Source organism: Bufo bufo, chromosome 7 (genome assembly GCF_905171765.1).
Source record: "Bufo bufo chromosome 7, aBufBuf1.1, whole genome shotgun sequence".
In the NCBI taxonomy this organism is placed as follows: Eukaryota; Metazoa; Chordata; class Amphibia; order Anura; family Bufonidae; genus Bufo; species Bufo bufo.
In genome coordinates this window covers 60486573-60509528 of record NC_053395.1, presented here as the reverse complement: position 1 = coordinate 60509528, position 22956 = coordinate 60486573, and the positions used below count along the sequence as shown (strand labels likewise).

Here is a 22956-nt window from a genome sequence, read left to right as displayed (position 1 = left end):
GCCAGCTTCTGTGGTTGTCGGGGCCATGGGAGTCTGCATAAACACTCATGTGCAGCCCCCGTTCCGACCATCTCATATCTCGTATTGCACTGGTGGCGGTAACACCACCGATGGAATGGATGCAATGGAAAAATGAATCCAGCCAGCAAAAGAGGCAATCTGGACAATCACAGTACATTAGTAAGTGCCTTGTAATTGCTTTCTCAACATGATAAATGCCATTTGCTGAAGTGAGACAACCCCTTTAATAGTGCCTCTTGGATTTTAATAGACTTTTTAAAATACACGGATCACTCAGTGACTGTAGAAAGTTGTCTTCCATCATTTAATTCAGTATCACAACTTTTGTCAAGTCCTGGGGATGAATGCAGTCCTGTCTTACATTGCTTGAGTATGTAATGCTAGAATCATTCTTATCACTGGAAAAACGGTAAGGGTTGGGCTGATATACAAACCAATGTAAAACAAGTATTTCCAGACAAACTGTGGGATGAAATTCCAGAAGAAGAAAATAGGAAGAAGTCTTTGGGTTGCTACAGTCCTGAAAATGTTCAACATAATTATATGGAGGGACCTGTAAGATTTTGTAGAAATGTGTTAACATGGAATACACTCCTCAGCATTGAAATTGCAACATCAAGATGGATAAGCCGTAAAGTTATGCAAATCGAGTAAGTAGCAGATGTCTCTAAGATCTGCAGATGATCAAATTTTCAAGCACCTAGCTCCAATCTGTGGTATGTGGGAGGGGCATAAATGCCAGATTAAAAATACATTTTTGTAAGCCACATGAAACCTTTAAAATTGCATAAAGTCATGTGGGATGATTGTGCGATGCCTCCTGTTTGTTGATGTGTCACTTATGGCCACTTGTCGCAAACTGAGAGGGACAAAATTATTGAACTGAGAGACCTTAGTTATCACTCCAATAATATCACTACGGGCCTAGGCCGAGATGTCAGCACTGTTCAATGCTGCGTGTCCCAGTGTTTGGGAGAACAATTATGAACTGCAATGACAGAAAGAAGTGCATAGAGGCGAACCTCTGCACGGACAGAATATCTGATTAGAAGAATGACATGTAGTGTAGTGATCCATTCTGTACTGCAAGTGAAATAGGATGTCATATCCCAACCCTAGGACGGCAAACAGTGTCTACATAAACCATCAGAAGGTGTTTGTACGACACTGGGCTACGAGCCAGATGTCCAGCTACATGTGCTCTACTGACCTCATGTCACCGCTCTCCATCGCTTTTCATTTCTATCGGAATGCATAGTAACAAGGCATTGGAGGCTGGCTTGGAGGTCTGCTCTCTTCAGTGAGGAGTCTTGCTTTTGTCTTGGATGCAATGATAGCTGGAGATTGGTCTGGAAGCCACCGTGGGCAATGGCATAAAAAAGCCTTCACGAGGGAATGTCACACCAGTCTTATTCCTGGTATTATGGTGTGGGGTGGCATAATGTACGGTAGCCAAATTCCCCAGCTCAGTGTTATATTGATTTGTTTGTGGGACCAGTGGTACGACCATTTCTCTAAATTGTCCCAAGAGCTGTGTTTCAACAGGTCAACACCAGGCTGCATGTTAATGTGAGTAGCATTCGTGAAATAAATGTGCTACCGTGGCCTACAGCATCTCCGGACTTGTCCTCCATTGGGATGTAGGAAAATACAAATTCTTAGTACTACATGATCAAGAATTAAAATGATTATCATGTTCTTTAAAACTGATGGCCTGTCCTTACAATAAGAGATCAATGTTAGATCGGTGGGGGGCTGAACTTGCCACTAAAAGTACAGAGCTATGCCTGGTACACAGTGAAGGTGACACCCTTAAGAACAGAGTTAGCCCCCACCAACATAATATTATAGGATATGCCATAAATTTAAAAAAAAATGATAAATATTTCACAATTGAACACTAGTATGTGGACCGCTTCTATCTGAATGACAGAGATGGTTCTTGGGAAGAACATATAGAAAATTGTATATCCTGCCTGTTTCTGCAGTAACAAATTAGAAATTATAAAATTCTATTCTTCATGAAAATCCACCATCACTTACCATAGTTGGCTGGTTGACCACAGTTTCCAAAATGTAAGTAACTCCACTATTGAGAGCATTATGGCCTGTACAATTATAAATCGAGAAGTCCAGTAATGTATTTCTAGCCAGTCCCATGCAAACTCAACAAGAAGTTGATATGGAAGAATCAAGTAATTGACAAGAAACTCACGCCACTGTGTCCATGTTGGATCCTGTAAATCCTGAAAACGGCATAAGGTATGGTTAATGTATGCAGGTCTATTTTGCCAAAGTAGCAGCAAACATGAGCTGTCTTAAAACATCCTATGTCTGCTAACTGACTGGCTGAAAGGTATTTGCTTAAGCCTTGGAAGGTAATGTCTCTCTGTAGACAGGTATACAAATTTGCATTGCGATTTCATTGAATTAAAAGTTAAAACAGCAATAATGGAAAACTACAAAACTATTATCAAAAATGTGTTGATGCTTGCAGTGTGCATCTGCATTGTATTTGTGTATTTGTGGTCAGCCACACTGCATAAGCCTACACAATTCATGCACTTCAACAGGAACTCAGAGAACTATTCTAGTAAAAATGTTAAACTGATTATTTCGTTGATTAACGCAAAACATTTATTTATATTCAAACACATAAAATGTAAAACAAGTCTTATCTTCACGTTAAGATATGCTCACATTGCCTCCTCTTTATAGTTTGCCATACATTCCTGTTCTTAAATGTTCTCTAAGATTGTAAGCTTTTTGTGCATAAAACTCATCTCCTGATATATCATATTTTATCATATTTTGCAGCCATCTGTAGTCATACAACAGAACTTTGTTCATATGAACAGCAGCTTGTGCTCCAGAGCCGTTCTTTCTACCACAACTGGACAATATGTGCCAAGCAGGGGCGTAGCTATAGGGGGTGCAGAGGTAGTGGTCGCTACCAGGCCCAGGAGCATGAGGGCGCCCAAAGACCGTTATGCCACATAAGAAGACATCTGTATTATAGAAAGTACATGATGGTCACGTTAAACCTCTGGCAGGAAGGAAAGGGGTTGGGTCAAGAATTTGGCATGGGGAGGTGCCGTTTCAATTTTTGCCTCAGCCAGCATGAAGGCTATGTACTTCCCGGCCCTTGGCCACAAAACACTGAGGGAAGGGGGGCCCAAGCTGAACTCTTGCAGCCAGTGTCGGACTGGGGTACCTAGGGACCACCAGGAAAATTTATTTTGGGGGACCACCGTACGGATACATTCAAATATAATAAATAATCTAACAAGTTTTTTATATGAACACAGGCTGGTTGAGGTGCTGTACATTGAATATATGTAGTGTACTAAATCTAATGTGTTATGTGCCACTTGTGCAGGGGGTGGGAGACTAGGGGCCCACCTTGCTCAGGGGCCCACCGGGGGATTCCCCTGTACCCCTGTGGGCCAGTCCGAGCCTGCTTGCAGCAGGACCCATGAGCCTTTGGCTATGCTCCTGGTGCCCAGTATTAATGCTATCACATACCCACAGCGGTCAGACCCCCACGATCCTGAGAACAGGGTCCAATTCCCTTGTCCTGATGGAGTGGCAGGTTGAACATGTGTCCAGCCACCCCATTTATTCTCTAAGGGACTGTCGCAGATAGCAGAGTACAGCTTTTGGCTATTTATGGCAGACCACAGATAATGAATGGAGAAGCAGGAAACATACTTGACCTGCCACTTCATCAGGATAGGAGAATGGGACCCCTGTTCTTGGGACAGGTAGAAGTCCTGGTAGTCAGACTTCCACAGATCAGTTATCTACCCCCTATCCTGTGGGTAGGGGTTCACTTTAATACTTGGGAATCCCCTTTAAGGCAGAACATATAATTAAGGGTACTTTCACACTAGCGTTTTTCTTTTCCGGCGCTGAGTTCCGTCCTAGGGGCTCAAATCCGGAAAAGAACTGATCGGTTTTATCCCCATGCATTCTGAATGGAGAGTCCGTGCATCAGGATGCATCAGGATGTCTTCAGTTCAGTCTTTTTGACTGATCAGGCTTTTCAAAAAAACGTAGCATGCAGTATTTTTACCTCCAGCCAAAAATCCTGAACACTTTGACTGAACGCCGGATCCGGTCTTTTTCCCATTGACTTGCATTAACGCCGGATCTGGCGCTGTGTGTTCAGTCAAACCGGATCCGGCTTTTGCATGTTAAACCCGAAAAATGTGAAAAAAAAGTTAAAGTCCATAAATGGCGGATCCGTTTTTTCCAATGCATTTTTTCATTGTGATCACGTTTTTCCGGATCCGGCGGGCAGTTCCGGTGTCGGAATTGAACGCCGGATTAAAACAACGCTAGTGTGAAAGTAGCCTAAGACTATATGATATATAAAAAAAATTATCTTTGTTAGGGTATTTTCACACTTGCGGCAGGACGGATCCGACAGGCTGTTCACCATGTCGGATCCGTCCTGCGGCTGTTTCGCCGTGCCCCCGGGCCGCCGCTCCGTCCCCATTGACTATAATGGGGATGGGGGCGGAGCTCCGGCGCAGCACGGCGGTGCACGGCTTAAGGCCGCCGGACTAAAATTACTGCATGTCAGGTTTTTTAGTCCGGCGGCTTTCTCCGTGCACCGCCGTGCTGCGCCGGAGCTCCGCCCCCATCCCCATTATAGTCAATGGGGACGGAGCGGGGGCACGGCGAACAGCCACAGGACGGATCCGACATGGTAAACAGCATGTCGGATCCGTCCTGCCGCAAGTGTGAAACTAGCCTTAGATATAACACAACCAGACATTTTACATTAAACAAATTATGATAATTTTGTACGTGGTTAAAAATCACTGGTTCCATGTCAGGTGCATGTCTAATAAAAGCATAAAAGCAGCTCTTTTATGGATGGTGTGTAGAGTTTAATAAAACCCCAAAGGAAAGCTCATAAATACTCATTATAGCTGAATTCTGAATTAGCTTCAGTGAGTATTTCTACGATTTTAGGAGTTCAGAGAAAAGGGCCATCAGAGCCATTGAGCCATCAGAACAGTTCTGGTGGATTCAGTGTAAAATATAAAGCCTGCAAATGCACTTCGGGGGTGCAGGCAGGCGTATATAAAAAAAAAAAAAAAAAAGCTTAAAGCAATCTGAATGCACCATATTATAGAGCAGGAGGAGCTGAGCAGATTGACATAAATTTGTGGAAAAAGATTCTGCAAAACCTGTAATTTACACATTTACATCTTTGTTTTTGCAGTCCTGTGAACAGTATCAGTACAGGATGGAGGTGCTGTCAGTGATTGAGATATATAAAAAAAGACGTATGTGTGTATGTATTGTGGGGATTTGCTCTGGTAGACAGGCTTGCTGACGCAGTATAGAGGCGACGACAACATCTTTAACTTAAACAGTTCGGAGTTTATTTACACATAAGGATAAGCAAAACAAAAAGTCAGTTTCAAGGAAAACAGTTACCTTGAGTCTGGTGTTTGTTCACACCATGCAGCAATGCAGAAGTCCTTGGACATAGCAGAAATCACCTGCTCTCACGCCAACAAGGTAGAAGGCCTTTACCCAGGCCCAAACTCCCAGGTCCCAACACAGAGACTGACAGAGCTTCACTGTCAGAGAGAAGTAAATTCCTCCCACCTTACAGTCAGGCCGGACTGGAGCGCAGCGGTGGGGGAGGACGCACATGAAGAGGCCGGGCGGTGAAGGAGAGGTAAGGAAAGGGTTAGTGGTTTGTGGGGGTGGGTTAGGTAGCAAGGCGCGGGTTGCCAGGGCGGCGGGGGGCGTGGCCGGAGCGGAGACGGAGGAAGGAGGCGGATGTGAGGTCAGTGCGGCCAGGGGATCCAAACGCCCACCCACCCGACCCTAGTGGAGGTGGAATTGGGGGAGTGTTGTTGTGTTAAATGTCGCGGCAGTCATGGAGGCGGGGGAGGTCCTTGAAGTGGAGGAATATGGTGGTACCTGAGGATGGGAGGGCCCCGCGGGAGGGGCTGGACTCTCATTGAGGAGCTGGTAGGAACTAATTACGCGTCCATCAGTTGCTGCCTCCGAGCTGGGTTCAACGGCTGGGGGCAAGATGGAGACGCAGGTGTTCCAGCGTTTATGGAGTTATTGGGGCTTCTAGGACCTCCCTCGTCAGGGGTTAACTTATGTTATATATTTTGTATGTATTCAATAAACGGCTGCTGTGGCCGATTAAATCCAAGCAGTGGTGTGGTGTGTTTATTTCTTGGTGCAGGATGTAGGGTTGGGGGTAGGATGACGGTGGAGCTAGTGGGACTGAACAAATAGCCAGTGCCTTCTTCAAGTGCTGCCTGTGTCTTATAACCCAAACCAAGACCCGACCTGGAACGTGGGGAGCAGCCACCCGGCCCGGATCGGCTTTACAGCCATACTAAATAGCAAAACCATGTCAGCCAGCACTAGCTGCCGCTGACACATGAAATTACCGGCTCTTACCTCACCGAGGCCAGAAATCTCGGTGACACATACCTTCCGTCAATGAAGGACCCTTGCGCCTTCCTACATACCTCCCCCTTTGTTCAACCCTGAGGGGGTGAACACTTGCCAGACAGTGTACCCAGGACAGGGAATCCGCGTTTCCCTGTAAGCGGCCTGCCCTGTGTTCCACTGAGAACTTGAAGTTCTGTAACGACAAGAACCATCTGGTGACCCGAGCATTCCTCTGTTTGGCTTGGCTCATCCACTTGAGAGGGGAGTGGTCGGTCACCAGATGGAACTTTCTCCCCCAACAGATAATAACGGAGAGACTTGAGTGCCCACTTGATGGCCAGGCTGGTGTAAGCTTTCAGTATAGGAAAAAAACAGGATGTTCCTCCACATTGATGTCCTGAGAGGCCTACTTCAGAGGTATCGGTCTGTACCACAAATTCCCTCTTGAAGTCAGGTGTCACCAATACCGGGGACCCATACAGGGCAGACTTCAAAGCGGAGAAAGCCTTTTCCGCCTGTTCATTCCACTAAACCGTCACTGACTTGTGTCCCTTCAAAAGGCCTGTCAATGGTGCGGCGACTGTAGCAAAATTGGGGACAAACCTCATATAGTACTCCACCATACCCAGGTACAACTTTACTTGCCAAGTAGTGACAGGTCGGGGCCAATTCCTAATTGCCTCAATTTTGTTCACCTGAGGTTTGATCATTCTGCACCCAATTACATACCCCAGGTACCTGGTCTCTTCTAACCCTATTGCGCACTTTTTTGGGTTAGCGGTTAAGCCAGCCTTCCTAAGGGAGTCCACTACAGCCTGTACTTTAGATACGTGACTTTCCCAGTCGGTGCTATGGATAACGATATCGTCCAGGTACGCCGAACCGTACCGACAATGTGGGCATAGTACAATGTCCATTAGCCTTTGAAACGTGGCGGGAGCGCCATGTAGACCAAAGGGTAATACCTTGTACTGATACAGCCCCTCTGGTGTGATGAAAGCCGTTTTTTCCTTGGCAGCCTCTGTCAAGGGTACCTGCCAGTACCCTCTGGTGAGGTCCAACACAGAAAAATATCGGGCTTGGCCTAACTTCTCAATAAGCTCATCTACTCGGGGCATGGGATATGCGTCAAATTTGTTCCGACTAATGAACTCCCTGGCTTCCTGAGCCTGTTTAGAGGAGAGGCTGTCAGCAATTTTCACTGTGGCAGCCGCTTCCCTTGCTACAGACAGAGGGGTCGAAACCGCTTCCCCTAAGAACCCTGGTCGTGGGCAGTCTTCCGTACAGGTTTCCCTATCTCTCCATGGTTTGAGCAGATTCACATGGTACACCTGCTCTGGCTTTCGACTCCATGGCTGGTGTACCTTGTAATCTACCTCTTCAATTTGTTCAAGTACCTCGTAGGGCCCCTGCCACCTATCTAGGAACTTACTGTCTACAGTCCGTACCAGAACCAACACCCGATCACCTGGGTTAAAGGACCCAAGCCTGCCGATTATAGACCCTACTCTGGGCTCGCTGCGCTGCCTCCATATGCTTCCTAACCATAGGTAAAAATGCTTCCATCCGTCCTTGCATCTGGGTGATGTGCTCGACAACACTTTTGTGCAGTGTGGGTTGGTGTTCCCATGCCTCTTTGGCGACGTCCAACAGACTGCGAGGGTGTCTGCCGTATAGCAGTTTGAAGGAGGAGAACCCAGTAGAGGCCTGGGGCACTTCTCGCACTGCGAACATGAGATAGGGCAGAAGAAGGTCCCAGTCCCTCCCATCCTTAGACACTGCTCTTTTTAACGTTTGATTAATCCTTTCTACCAGGTCATCCGTTTTCGGATGATACACGGACGTTCGTAACTGTTTTATGTGGAGCAACTTACAGAGTTCCCTCATGGCCTTGGACATAAACAGGGTCCCTTGGTCAGTCAGAACCTCCTTAGGCAGACCCACTCGAGAAAACATCTCCATTAACTCCTTAGCTATGAGTTTGGCTGATGTATGACGCAGTGGCACCGTCTCCGGGTACTGGGTGGCGTAGTCGAGGATGACCAAGATGTGTTGGTGCCCTCTAGCGGACTTCGGTACTGGGCCTATGAGATCCATAGCGATCCGTTCGAATGGAACCTCAATAATAGGGAGAGGGACCAGAGGACTACGGAAATGTGGCTGGGGGCTGGTTATCTGGCAGGTTGGGCAAGACTTGCAATACTCTTCCACCTCTCTGAACACACTGGGCCAGTAGAACTGCTGTATAATCCGGTCCTGCGTTTTCTGCTGGCCCAGGTGTCCCCTAAGAACATGTTGGTGGGCTAACTCCAACACAAGCTTGCGATACGCCTTGGGCACCACCAGCTGTTCAATATGCTCACCCCGTAGTTGATTTACTCGGTGCAGCATCTCCCGTTGAACCACAAAACGGGGGAACATAGACTCGGCCCCCGGTTATTGCGGCTCACCCTGAACTACTACCACATTCTCCCAGGTTTGGGATAGAGTCGGGTCCTGGTGCTGCACCAAAATTATCTCCGGAGACGTTGAGGTCTCGCGAGATACAGACCCGGCGGCAAATCCTCCACGTCTCCCACCAAACGGAACCTCACGAATAGCTGCTAGCAGACGAATAGGAAATGCATCCAAGCGGCTTACACTCCTAGCAATCAGTCACTAACAGCATACAGTGAATCCCCCCAAGAACGAAACCAAGCTCCGTGTTGAGGGTAAAGCAGTGGACAGCCAGAACTGTGTGTTTATTGTTCTTATATAACATTGTTACACATTAGTACCACCCACAGGGTTTTGTAAGACAACCAGTAACCACGTACAATACACTCAGACACTCCCACACAAAATCCTCCCCTCTGCCTGCAATACAATTACCTTACACAATGGGTTAATGTTATCATCACAGGCAGGAAAATACACAGTTTTACAGTCTTCTGTCCTGGAGATAATTGGGAAGTAATCCAATTTATCTCCAAGGACAGAGGCAGCAATTCAGGATACACAGACACAATACATTCCCACAATGCATCCTGGTTTCCTCCTCTCTGCCCTGGAGACAATCGAGGAGTAATTTAATTATCTCTCAGGTCAAAGGGACATCTCCATTGTACACGTGGGGACAACAGGACAGAAATCACTATTCAAATATACAATGTCACAACCATTACAGTGAACACAGACATTTAACATATCCCCAGATGGCTTGGATCTGAGCGCTCAATATATCCGAACAGCGCTCAGATGCCACAAACACAGTCAAATCGCCATGGGGTTTAAGTTTAGCATGGGCTGATGAGAGGTCCTATAATCCTGTGGCAAGAGGCTGGCAACCAGGCTTCTCCAGCACCCAGTGGCGAGGTTGGTTTCGCCACATTTCTCTCCTTTTCCAAACAGACTAACAGGGTATCTGACCTTCTGCCAGTCAGTGCCCTTGTTAGTCCAGCAGCCCACCCACAAAATAGAAACAGCAGTACAGCCCACCCACAATAAATGGTTACTACACCTGAGCAAGGGATAAACTTGTCCATGTCTAGGTGCCTCACCACGGCTGTGTGGGGGACTGGTAGACTGCCTTGGTGAGTTGCTGAGTGGGCAGAGACCAGTGGTACTCTGTCCTAGTGCCAGCGCTATTACGGAACTAGCCTGGTTGGAGCCTGGTTGTTGGAGGGGGAGACCAACTGTCTCCCCTTGTAGGGAGAGACCGACTATCTCCCCTTTAGATAGACCACCGTGCTGCAGTGGGGGGAAACCGACTGTCTCCCCTTTGGCTAAACAGCCCTGTTGCTGGGGGACAGGACCGACTGTCCCTACCCCCTGTGCTGTGAGTGCAGAGACCACGGTCCCATCTGCACTGTTGTGGGGCTTACTGTCTCCCCCTGGTGCATTAAACTGTCGTTGGGGAATGGAGACTGGGCTCCCAATTCCCAACAAATCCATCTGTTGCTGTGGGATGGAGACTGGGCTTCCAATTCCCAACAACTCAATCTGCTGCTGGGGGACAGGACCGACTGTCTCTGCCCCCTGTAACTCAGCCTGCCGCTGGGGAATGGAGACTGGGCTCCCAATTCCCAATAAATCACATTGCCGCTGGGGAGAGGGGGTAGCAAACTCCTCTCCCATACATACTTCCAGCCTCTGGGGAGGGAGACCGACTGTCTCTGCTCCCAATACAGTGTCCTGTTGCTGGGGAAAGGAGACTGGGCTCTCTATTCCCTGTAGGACACTCTGCCGCTGAGGAATGGAGACTGGGCTCCCAATTCCCTGTAAATCACACGGCCGCTGGGGAATGGAGACTGGGCTCCCAATTCCCTGCAGGACTGGTGGAGAGACCTCGGTCCCATCTCCACCGGCCACCTGGGGTTCTTCCCAGTAACACTCCACAATATCTGCCCAGCTGAATGGGTCTGGATCCGGGTCTCTCATCTTGCTGTCCTGCTGAGCCTTCCCAATGGAGTAGAAGAGATCTCGGTAGTCCAGCTCCAGTTCCCACTCCAGGGTTGTTAGGTGAGCCAGGTCTTTCTCTACCTCATGGGACACATCACAATCCTGCCTAGCCTCCCTCTCGTAGAAAATGTCTTGAAGTCTGGACTGTGCAGGGCTCCCGAAGTCAGGCTCTGCAAAGGACTCCCATAACAAGCCAGGATCATCAAACTCCTTTCCCTCTGGCTTGTCATGCTCAGCTGTCCAGGGTATATGCTGTGCCATATACCACCAGAGCGCCTGGTAGGCATCCTCCAGCCATAGCTCCTGCCATACCCTTTGCTCTAGTTCCTTCACCCATTCCTCCAGGGGCTGCTCTCCCAGGAAGGGCATCCGCAGGGCCACTTGCTTCTGCAATCGCCGCTCCTCACTGGGAAGACTCTCGCCTCGCTGGTATTGTTCATTATCCAGGGCCTGGTACCAGATGCCTTTCCTTAATGCATCCTGGCCATCCTGGTCTTCCTTATCGTATGCCACTGCTGGTTCCATCCTACTGCTGTCAGGGTCGCTGTACTGGGACATGCGTTGCCCTCAAATTGTAATTCCAGGGAATGATGTCTCCTGTAGTGTCACCGCCAGAGCTCTAAGAAGCTCTGACAGACGTTCTTCTGTGCCTCCTGCATGAAGTTCTTTTGTTTTGGTTCCATTTTATCTCTTTTCCTTCCCTCAGCTGTCATCTATTCACACTGATTGCCTCCCTTTATATCCCCTCCCATACTGCCTCACTTTGTGGTTTATACTACTTCCTGGATTGTGCTTACTGCTAGAAGCTGCAACTGCTGATTCCTCAGATAAGTCTGTTTCCTTTAATTGTGTTTCTGCTGGCTTGATTCTAGGTGACCCTGACTTCCTCCGTATTGAGTGCAGGGAGCCGGTGGTCGTGTCCCCTTACTATTGTAGGGTTCCCAGGTGTCATACAGTCGAGGCACAAGGGCATGCAATTATCTATCATAGATATCTTTGCATGGGCTGAGCAGTAAGGGAGAGTTCTAGGGCTGTTATAGGGCTTACCCATTTGTTCCTTAGTTTGGGATCAAGTCAGTCTGTTGTTTTTTTGTGACTTCCAGTTTTCGCCAAACACCATCCGTGACATTATAAACCAACAAAACCGTTTTAAGCATGGATCCGGTTTCAGCCTTGATTGACCGCGTGCAGGGTCTTTCACTGGAGGTAGCAGATCTCTGTAAAACTGTCTCTCAGTTTCAGGTGACCGGTTCTGCTTGCGTTCATGGAGTTTGTTCTGAGCCTAAGATCTCGCTTCCGGATACGTTCTCCGGGGGTAGTGAGAATTTTGTTCGTTTTAGAGAGGCTTGCAAACTCCATTTTCGCCTACTTCCCCATTCCTCTGGTGATGAGGAGCAGAGGGTGGGGATCATCATATCGCTGCTCAGGGATAATGCTCAGTCTTGGGCCTTCTCGCTACCGGTGGGGGCACGGCCCCTCCGATCGGTGGATGAATTTTTTGTAGCCCTGGGTCAGATATATGATGATCCGGATCGTATTGCTCTGGCTGAATCTAAACTGCGTTTTTTATGCCAGGGTAAACAGTCCGCAGAAATATACTGTTCAGAATTTCGGAGATGGGCAGCTGATTCTGGTTGGAATGATGCTGCACTCCGAAGTCAATTTTGCCATGGTCTTTCGGAGGGATTGAAAGATGCGTTTGCCTTTTATGAGAGACCTACCTCCTTGGAGTCTGCCATGTCTTGGGCTGTACGTATTGACAGGCGTTTTAGATAGAGAGGAGAGATCACTCCTTCCTGTCATAATAAGTCCAAGGACAGTGGGGCGGTCTCATTCAGTGCACAGGGACCTCAGTCTCTCTCAATCCCCTCTGAGCAGAAGCCCATGCAGCTGGGTTTGCTTGCCTCTAACAATAGAGGATTCAGCTCTCAGAGGAGGGTTTGTTTATGTTGTGGAGGTATAAATCATTTGGCAAATGTTTGCTCCTCTAGAAGATTCAAGGCGTTTTTTGAGGGTAATATAGAAACAAAAGGAAAAAAGTCCTCTAAAAACGTTCCATCTGTTACTATTGGCAAGGTTGATGCAGAAATTGAAGCTTTTCCGTTTGCTTGTAGTTCCCATTTTGTCCTGCCTGCCAGGGTGGCGCTAGATAGCAAGAACATTGTTTGTGAGATTTTTGTAGATAGTGGAGCAGCTGTCAATCTCATTGATAATCAATTTGCTATAACACATGGTTTCCAGGTATGCACTTTGGGAAAGGACATACCTGTGTTTGCTATCGATTCGGCTCCACTTTCTCAAAAATCGTTAAAGGGCATAGTTCATAATATCTGTTTGACTGTGGGTGATGCTCATGTTGAGGATGTGTCATGTTTCGTCCTAAGCGGATTACCTACTCCTCTAGTGTTGGGGCTACCCTGGCTCACTAAACATAACCCCACCATTGATTGGCAAGCGAGGCAAATAAATGGTTGGAGTGACTTTTGCAGAGAGAATTGCCTCTCGGCGTCTCTTTCAGAGGTTTCCACTAAGACTGTACCATCTTTTCTCTCTGAATTTTCGGATGTGTTTTCAGAGAGTGGTGTCCAGGAGTTGCCCCCTCACCGGGAGTACGATTGCCCTATTAATCTCATCCCAGGCGCCAAGCTGCCTAAATCTCGTTTATACAATCTCTCCCAACCTGAAAGGGTCGCTATGCTTACTTATATCTCTGAGAGCCTGAGAAAGGGACACATCCGACCCTCGAAGTCACCTGTTGCCGCTGTTTTCTTTTTTGTTAAGAAAAAAGATGGTTCTTTAAGACCATGTCTGGATTTCAGGGAGCTGAACAGTATCACAATTCGTTACCCTTATCCGCTTCCTCTGATCCCGGACCTGTTTAACCAGATTGTTGGGGCTAAAGTTTTTTCTAAGTTGGATTTAAGAGGGGCATACAACCTGGTGAGGGTAAGGAAAGGGGACGAATGGAAGACGGCCTTCAATACCCCTGAGGGCCATTTCGAGAATTTGGTTATGCCTTTTGGTTTGATGAATGCTCCAGCCGTCTTCCAACATTTTGTGAACAGCATTTTTTATCATTTAATGTGGAAATTTGTACTAGTGTATCTAGATGACATTTTGATTTTTTCTCCTGATTTCAAACCTCATAGGGACCATTTACGTCAGGTCTTGATCATTCTGCGGGAGAATAAATTGTACGCTAAACTGGAAAAATGTGTGTTTGCGGTTTCAGAAATTAAATTTCTGGGTTTTCTTCTCTCCGCTTCTGGTTTTCGCATGGACCCCGAGAAGGTCCGCGCTGTGCTTGATTGGGAGCTTCCTGAGAATCAGAAGGCGCTGATGCGCTTTTTGGGGTTTGCCAATTATTACAGGAAGTTCATTTTGAATTATTCCTCTGTTGTTAAGCCACTCACTGATATGACAAAAAAGGGGGTAGATTTTTCCTCCTGGTCGGTAGATGCGCGTAAGGCCTTTTCTAGTATCAAAGAGAGTTTTGTTTCCGCTCCCATCTTGGTACAACCTGATGTCTTTCTGCCCTTCATTGTTGAGGTGGATGCTTCTGAGGTGGGTGTGGGTGCGGTCTTGTCTCAGGGTCACTCTCCTGCCAAATGGCGACCATTTACCTTTTTCTCGAAGAAACTCTCCTCCGCAGAGAGAAATTACGATGTGGGAGATAGGGAGTTGTTGGCCATCAAGTTAGCTTTTGAGGAATGGCGCCATTGGCTAGAGGGAGCCAGACACCCTATTACCGTGTTTACCGACCATAAGAATCTGGCTTACTTCGAGTCAGCCAAGCGTCTGAACCCGAGACAGGCCAGATGGTCTTTGTTCTTTTCAAGGTTTAATTTTGTTGTCACGTTCCGCCCTGGGGTTAAGAACGTGAAGGCTGATGCCCTGTCACGTTGTTTTCCAGGAGGAGGGAACTTTGAAGACCCGGGTCCCATTTTGGCTGAAGGGGTGGTCGTCTCTGCTCTTTATCCTGAATTGGAGGCAGTGGTTCAGGCAGCCCAGACAGAGCCTCCTGATCTTTGTCCTCCTGGGAGGTTGTTTGTGCCTCTCGCTTTACGACACAAGGTTTTTAAGGAGCACCACAATACTGTCCTTGCTGGGCACCCGGGGGGCAGAGCACAGTAGATCTCATTGCTCGGAGATTCTGGTGGCCGGCTCTTCGTAAGACGGTTGAGGGTTTTGTGGCAGCCTGCGAGACCTGCGCTCGTGCCAAGGTCCCTCATTCACGGCCATCGGGCCCTCTCCTCCCATTACCCATTCCTTCCCGTCCTTGGACACATTTGTCCATGGACTTCATTACAGACCTGCCTCGTTCCTCGGGGAAGACTTTGATTCTGGTGGTGGTGGACCGTTTTAGCAAAATGGCGCATTTCATTCCTTTTCCTGGGTTACCCAATGCAAAAATGCTGGCGCAAGCATTTGTTGATCATATTGTCAAATTGCATGGCATTCCTTCAGACATAGTATCTGATAGGGGCACGCACTTTGTTTCCAGATTCTGGAAGGCTTTCTTTTCTCACTTGGGGGTTCGGTTGTCATTCTCTTCTGCTTTTCACCCGCAGTCGAATGGCCAGACCGAACGCGTCAATCAGAATCTGGAGACATATCTGCGCTGTTTTGTGACTGAGAATCAGGAGGATTGGTGTTCTTTTTTGTCCCTTGCTGAGTTTGCTTTGAATAACCGGAGTCCTCTGATAAGTCACCATTTTTTGGTGCATATGGGTTTCATCCACAGTTTGGGACATTCTCTGGAGAGGGGTCTTCTGGTTTACCTGATGAGGAGAGATTTTCCTCGTCTTTGTCATCTATTTGGCAAAAGATTCAGGGTAATCTAAAGAGCATGAGTGAGAGATATAAGCGTGTGGCAGATAAGAGACGTGTGCCTGGTCCGGACCTGAATGTGGGTGATTTGGTGTGGTTGTCTACTAAAAATATCAAACTGAAGGTTCCCTCCTGGAAGTTGGGTCCTAGGTTTATTAGGCCTTACAAAATCTTGTCCGTCATCAATCCCGTTGCTTTCCGTCTTGATCTTCCTCAGACTTGGAAGAATCATAATGTTTTTCAAAAGTCCTTATTAAAACCTTATGTCCAACCCACTGTACCCTCCTCTTTGCCTCCTCCTCCGATTGTGATTGATGGTAATCTTGAATTTCAGGTCTCTAGGATTGTGGATTCCCGCATTGTCCGCGGTTCTCTCCAGTATCTCGTTCATTGGGAGGGTTATGGTCCTGAGGAGAGGATGTGGGTCCCAGTGGTGGACATTAAGGCCTCTCGTCTTATCAGGGCTTTCCATAGGTCCCATCCTGAGAAGGTGGGCCCTGAGTGTCCGGTGTCCACTCGTAGAGGGAGGGGTACTGTCACCACCAGAGCTCTAATAAGCGCTGACAGACATTCTTCTGTACCTCCTGCATGAAGTTCTTTTGTTTTGGTTTCACTTTCTCATCTCTTTTCCTTCCCTCAGCTGTCATCTATTCACACTGATTGCCTCCCTTTATATCCCCTCACATACTGCCTCACTTTGTGGTTTATACTACTTCCTGGATTGTGCTTACTGCAAGAAGCTGCAACTGCTGATTCCTCAGATAAGTCTGTTTCCTTTATTTGTGTTTCTGCTGGCTTGATTCTAGGTGACCCTGGCTTCCTCCGTATTGAGTGCAGGGAGCCGGTGGTCGTGTCCCCTCACTATTGTAGGGTTCCCAGGTGTCATACAGTCGAGGCACGAGGGCATGCAATTATCTATGATAGAGATCTTTGCATGGGCTGAGCAGTAAGGGAGAGCTTTAGAGCTGTTATAGGGTTTACCCATTTGTTCCTTAGTTTGGGATCAAGTCAGTCTATTTTATTTTTATGACTTCCATTTTTCGCCAAACACCATCCGTGACATGTAGCTGTCCTTCTGGCTGTGGGAACGATCCCGCCGCTTGCCACCAATTGTAACGGCATACAAGGAAATGCACCAAACTCCCAAACGGAACCTCACAAATAGCTGCTAGCAGACGAATAGGAAACGCACCCAAGCGGCTTACACTCCTAGCAATCAGTCTCTAACAGCATACAGTGAATCCCCCCAAGAATGAGACCAAGCTCTGTGTTGAGGGTAAAGCAGTGGACAGCCAGAGCTGTGTGTTTATTGTTCTTGTATAACATTGTTACACATTAGTACCACCCACAGGGTTTTGTAAAACAACCAGTAACCCTGTACAATACACTCAGACACTCCCACACAAAATCCTCCCCTCTGCCTATGATACAATTACCTTACACAATGGGTTAATGTAATCATCACAGGCAGGAAAATACACAGTTTTACAGAGTCTTCTGTCCTGGAGATAATTGGGAAGTAATCCAATTTATCTCCAAGGACAGAGGCAGCAATTCAGGATACACAGACACAATACATCCCCACAATGCATCCTGGTTTCCTCCTCTCTGCCCTGGAGAAAACCGAGGAGTAATTTAATTATCTCTCAGGACAAAGGGACATCGCTATTGTACACGTGGGGACAACAGGACAGAAATCACTATTCAAATATACAATGTCACAACCATTACAGTAAACACAGACATTTAACATATCCCTAGATGGCTTGGATCTGAGCGCTCAATATATCCGAATAGCGCTCAGATGCCACAAGCACAGTCAAATCGCCATGGGGTTTAAGTTTAGCATGGGCTGATGAGAGGGCCCATAATCCTGGGGCAAGAGGCTGGCAACCAGGTTTCTCCAGCACCCAGTGGCGAGGTTGGTTTCTCCACAGCGGGGTTGTCTCCCCCTCTTCCACCGAAGTGGCAGTCAACCCTATCACTGGCCCTTCTGACTCAGGTTCCCAGGGTTCTGGTCTCCCCCCTAAGCTGCCAGAGTTACGTCTGTCTCCCGGGTATCGGTAACTTTCGTATCCTGCCATAGTGCCAGGAAACCGGGGAAGTCTCTCCCAATTATGAGTTCATACTGCCGGCCACCGTTGATAGAGACACCAGGGCGGTAGGATTGTCCTTTAAAGGGGTTATCCCACTTCGCCTTTTCATACTTACCTGCTGCCACCGCGCCGTTCACTTCCTGGATTCTGGCTGGGGGCGGGCTTCATCTTGATTGAAGTCTTCTCCCGGCCGCTCCGCGCGCTGGACTGAACGCGCACGCTGCCGCGCATGCGCCATGTGACTTATTTCTGGCCAGTATAGTACAGAGCCGGCGTGCGCGTTCGCAGCTCTGTACTATTCTGGCCGGGAAGAAGTCACCGTCGTGCATGCGCGGCAGCGTGCACGTTTAGGACAGCGAGCGGCCCGGCCGGGAGAAAAGAAGGAATCTTCTGAGCAAGCGCGACAATCGATTTTCTGGAGAAGAGCGGTGGCCGTAACCAGGGGAGACCGAGTCACAACAGTAAGGTAAGTGGGGATGAATTTTATCCTAAATGGTGGGAATTTGTTAAGCAAGTATATTTACAAAAATGATCACTGTCAAATCATTAACTGATTTAACAGTGATCATTATGATGGGATAACCCCTTTAAGTCTCCATGAATGCACACTACGCCTTTCGGCCAGTATACTCAGGGGGCCGTTCCAGGGCAGCTCTTACCAGGGACACCAAGCTCCCTGAATCCAGCAGAGCCACCGCCAGAGTGTCCCCCACTTCCACCTGGCACAGGTGGCTATTGTCTATAGTCTCGGAGGTTCCTGTGGCTCACAACTTCCTGGCATATAATGAGTGGCGGCAGCCAAAGATGGTGTCCATGGGTTCACCTCGATGGGGACAGTCGGACCTTATGTGTTCAGGCTCATGACACCGCCAGCAAACCACCGGGGCTGAGTCTGCAGGGGATATGTCCCGGGCGGGTCTGCATTGGCACCGGCCGCCAGGTCTGGGGAGGAGATTTCCCGGGTTTGACTGGCCCCCTCCCAAAAGAACCCTGTAGATTTCTGGTGGCCTCATAGCGCTCCACCAGGTCGACCATCTCCAAGGCATTACCCGGAGATACCTGGCTGATTCAGTGCTGGAAGGGGTACGGTAAAGCACTCCAGAACACATCCGCCAAGAGACGGTCCAGCATTGCAGTGGGGGTCAGTACATCAGGCTGTAGCCATTTTTTCAAACAGTGTAACAGGTCATAATACTGCAGTGTGGCAGTTTCAGCAAGGTTAAATTCCCACTGATGCACTCGCTGGGCCCGGACTAACACATTCACCCCCAGTCTTGCCAGGATCTCACCATTTACGGTCAGGTAGTCGGCCGCTTGATCATCTGGGAGATTGAAAAAAACTTACTGGGTTCCAGACGCTAGGAACGGAGCGATGACCTCAGCCCACTGGTCTCGGGGTAACTTTTCCCTCACGGCCACCTTTTCGAACACCGCCAGATAGGTCTCGACGTCATCCGAGGGGGTCATCTTAGGGATCGCCGCACTGACAGCTTTCCAGGCATCGTGGACGTTCAGGGATGCTCCTGCCGCTTGCAATGCCATCACATGTTGCAATAGCAGCTGGTTAGTTTCCTGCTGCTGCTTGTTAGCCTCCCGCTGCTGCAAGTTAGCCTCCAAGAGGGCCTTCATGACCGCCTCCATTTTGTCAGGGGACATGGGTCGTAACCTTGCTGGCTTAATGTAGGACATGCACTTGTGCCAGGGAAAACAAAAACTTTTCGGCCTTCAGGCCTGCCTAACTGCGTTTGCCCGCATCCGACACCAATTGTGGGGATTTGCTCTGGTAGACAGGCTTGCTGACGCAGTATAGAGGCAACGACAACGTCTTTAACTTAAACAGTTCGGAGTTTATTCACACATAAGGATAAGCAAAACAAAAAGTCAGTTTCAAGGAAAACAGTCACCTTGAGTCTGGTGTTTGTTCACACCATGCAGCAATGCAGAAGTCCTTGGACATAGCAGAAACCACCTGCTCTCACGCCAACAAGGTAGCAGGCCTTTACCCAGGCCCAAACTCCCAGGTCCCAACACAGAGACTGACAGAGCTTCACTGTCAGAGAGAAGTAAAATGTGGAATGTGGGGAGCAGCCACCCACCCTGCACTTTGACTGCTCCCAATAAGAGCCGGGCTGGATCGACTTTACAGCCATTCTAAATAGCAAAACCATGTCAGCCAGCAGTAGCTGCCGCTGACACATGAAATTACCGGCTCTTACCTCACCGAGGCCAAGAATCGGATAGGATTGAATTGGATAATGCAGGTTACTTTTGGGGAATATCTCGGGAACGGTACGTCCTAGAGAGCTGAGACCCCCGCAAGATTTCTTTCCAGGTAGCAAGGAATGTGTATACCAAGTTTCATTGAAATGGATGGTTGCATTTTTGAGTTTTTGTGGAACATACATACATATATACATACTGTAGGAAGGCGCAAGGGTCAGTCATTGACCCTCCGTCAATGACTGACCCTTGCGCCTTCCTATAGTATGTATGTATGTATGTTCCACAAAAACTCAAAAATGCAACCATCCATTTCAATGAAACTTGGTATACACATTCCTTGCTACCTGGAAAGAAATCTTGCGGGGGTCTCAGCTCTCTAGGTCACTGTAAAAGTCACTGGTAAAGGGGAGGTCACTGTGAAAGTCACTGTTAAAGGGGCAGTCACTATGAAAGTCACTGTTAAAGGGGTGATCACTGTGAAAGTCACTGTTAAAGGGGCGGTCACTGTAAAAGTCACTGTTAAAGGGGCGGTCACTGTGAAAGTCACTGTTAAAGGGGCTGCAGTCACTGGTAAAGTCACTGTTAAAGGCGTGATCACTGTGAAATAGGCGGTCACCGTTAAAGGGGCGTCCACTTTGAAAGTCACTGTTAAACGGGCAATCACCGTTAAAGGGGCGGCTACTGTAATGGTCACTGTTAAAGGGGCGGTGACCATTAAAGGAGCGGCCACTGTGAAAGTCACTGCTAAAGGGGCGGTCACAGTTAAAGGGGCAGCCACTATGAAAGACACTGTTAAACGGGCGGTCACCGTTAAAGGGGCGGCCACTGTAAAAGTCACTGCTAAAAAGACAGCCACCATGAAATTCACTGTTAAAGGGGCAGTCACCGTTAAAGGAGCAACCACTATGAAAGTCGCTGTTAAACGGGCGGTCACCGTTAAAGGGGCGGCCACTGTGAAAATCACTGCTAAAGGGGCGGTCACCGTTAAAGGGGCAGCCACTGTAAAAGTCACTGTTAAAAGGACAGCTACCGTGAAAGTCACTGTTAAAGGGGCATTCTCCGTTAAAGGGGCGGTGCCACTGTGAAAGTCACTGTTAAATTGGTGGTCACTTTTTAAACATATGCAAATGAGCTTCTGAAGGTGCCCAGGGCGGCGTAACTGGATGTGCCCAGAAAAACACACCTCTTTCAGCCCTCTGGCCCGCCCTTCTGTCCTATTATTACCTTCTCCTCTGCCTCCAGCCGGCGGACGTCATGAGCGGCAAGAGAAAAAGTCAGGCTGGGAACTGGCCCGCACCTGCGCACTGCTCTGGCCATTATGGGCAGAAGAACATCTTTTCATATTGCGCATGCGCCGGCCAACTAAAGACAGCCGGCCCTCCATCCTCTGGTGCTGCTCGTGACTTTCGACGGCTGGAGGCGGAGGAGGCAATAGGACAGAAGGGCGGGCCAGAGGGCTGAAAGAGGTGTGTTTTTCTGGGCACCTTCAGAGGCTCATTTGCATACGTAAAAAAAAAATTCATGATCTGGACGAGGGACACAGAAAACAAAGGTACCATTGGAATGAGGGTCAAAGAGTCTATAACCTGATCTAAAACGCTCAGATTAGGTGAAAGACTCCCTTTAAAGACCATTTCAGTTATGAAGTCCCTTTGTGGGGCTTACACAGTAGAAACCACCAATAAATGACCTCATTTTAGAAATTACACCCCTTAAGTTTTTCAAAATTGATTTTACTAACTTTATTACCCTTTAGGTGTTCCAGCAAAATGGAGGGGAAATTTAAAAATTTCACAGTAACACAGCAAGGGTTAGGAGCCAAAGAAACCTCAATATTTAATGCACTGATTCTGCAGTTTACAGAAACTTCCCATATGTGGTCATAAACTGCTTTATGGGCACACGGCGGGGTGTAGAGGCAAAGGAACGCCATATTGCTAACGGAGGGAAGATTTTGCTGGAATGGTTTTCAGGTGCCATGTCATATTTGAAGAGCCCCTGAGGTACCCTAGAAAGAAAACCCCATAAAGTAACCTCATTTTGGAAATACCCCCCTCAAGGAATAAATCTAGTGATGAAGTGAATGCTTTGACCCAACAAGCATTTTATAGAATTTTGAAACACATGGCTGTGAAAATGAAAAATTAACTTTAATTTCCAATATAAAGTTGCTTTAGACCCACATTTTTCATTTCCACAAGGGGTAACAGGAGAAAATGCACCCCAAAAATTTTTAGGCATTTTTTCCTGAATACGGCAACACCTTATACGTGGTCATTAGAGATGAGCGAATTTCCGCTTATGAAATTTGTTCACACTTCGTTTGGTGGTAAAAGGTGAATTGCGTTATGGATTCCGTTACCACGGACCATAACGCAATTCTATGATGGAATGCATAACGGAATGCTACTATCTTCTAAGAGCTTTTATACTGTCATCTGATGTGATTTTGCTTATGTCCTCCACAAATGTGCATAAACCTATGTTAAATGCAATTGTTCAAGTCATTTTCCTGGTATACCAGCAGGTGGCAGCATCATTAATAAAGATAGTTTTAATGTTATGGCCGTTCAGAGTGGAACGATTCTGTTCTATTCTGCCCCCCTGCTGAAGAGAAGTGGAGGATTCCATCTTCCTGCAGCAAGAGAGGGAAAAACTAGTTAGATCCAGATTTAGTTACCCCCTGTATAGTGAAGACAGCAAGGACCAAGTCTCGGTCTGAGACTTAGTCATATTCCCAGTGTGAGCTCCTTCAGCCTCAGCTGGATGAAGAAGCAGAAAGCTACAGACAACTTCCAGGGTTCCAGGAAGAAAGCATCACCTGAGAAACCATCTGTGAGTCAAGTCCAGAGACCTAGGAGAAGCCATTCCTCCTCAGCTAGTCTGTCCCCATACAGCAGAAGTT

At 47.8% G+C, this 22956-nt stretch overlaps 1 protein-coding gene across 1 annotated transcript in view; it reads right to left on the bottom strand.

Moving 5' to 3' along the window:
- Positions 1-1002: 1002 nt before the first annotated feature.
- The window catches only part of LOC121008753 (bifunctional apoptosis regulator-like), an 82322-nt gene continuing 60368 nt past the window's right edge, over positions 1003-22956 (bottom strand). The window contains exons 6-7 of the mRNA XM_040441448.1: positions 2065-2267; positions 1003-1009 (exon numbers count right to left, since the gene is read on the bottom strand). Coding sequence (XP_040297382.1) covers positions 1003-1009; positions 2065-2267 — 210 coding nt within the window. The remainder of the gene's footprint in view (positions 1010-2064; positions 2268-22956) is intronic.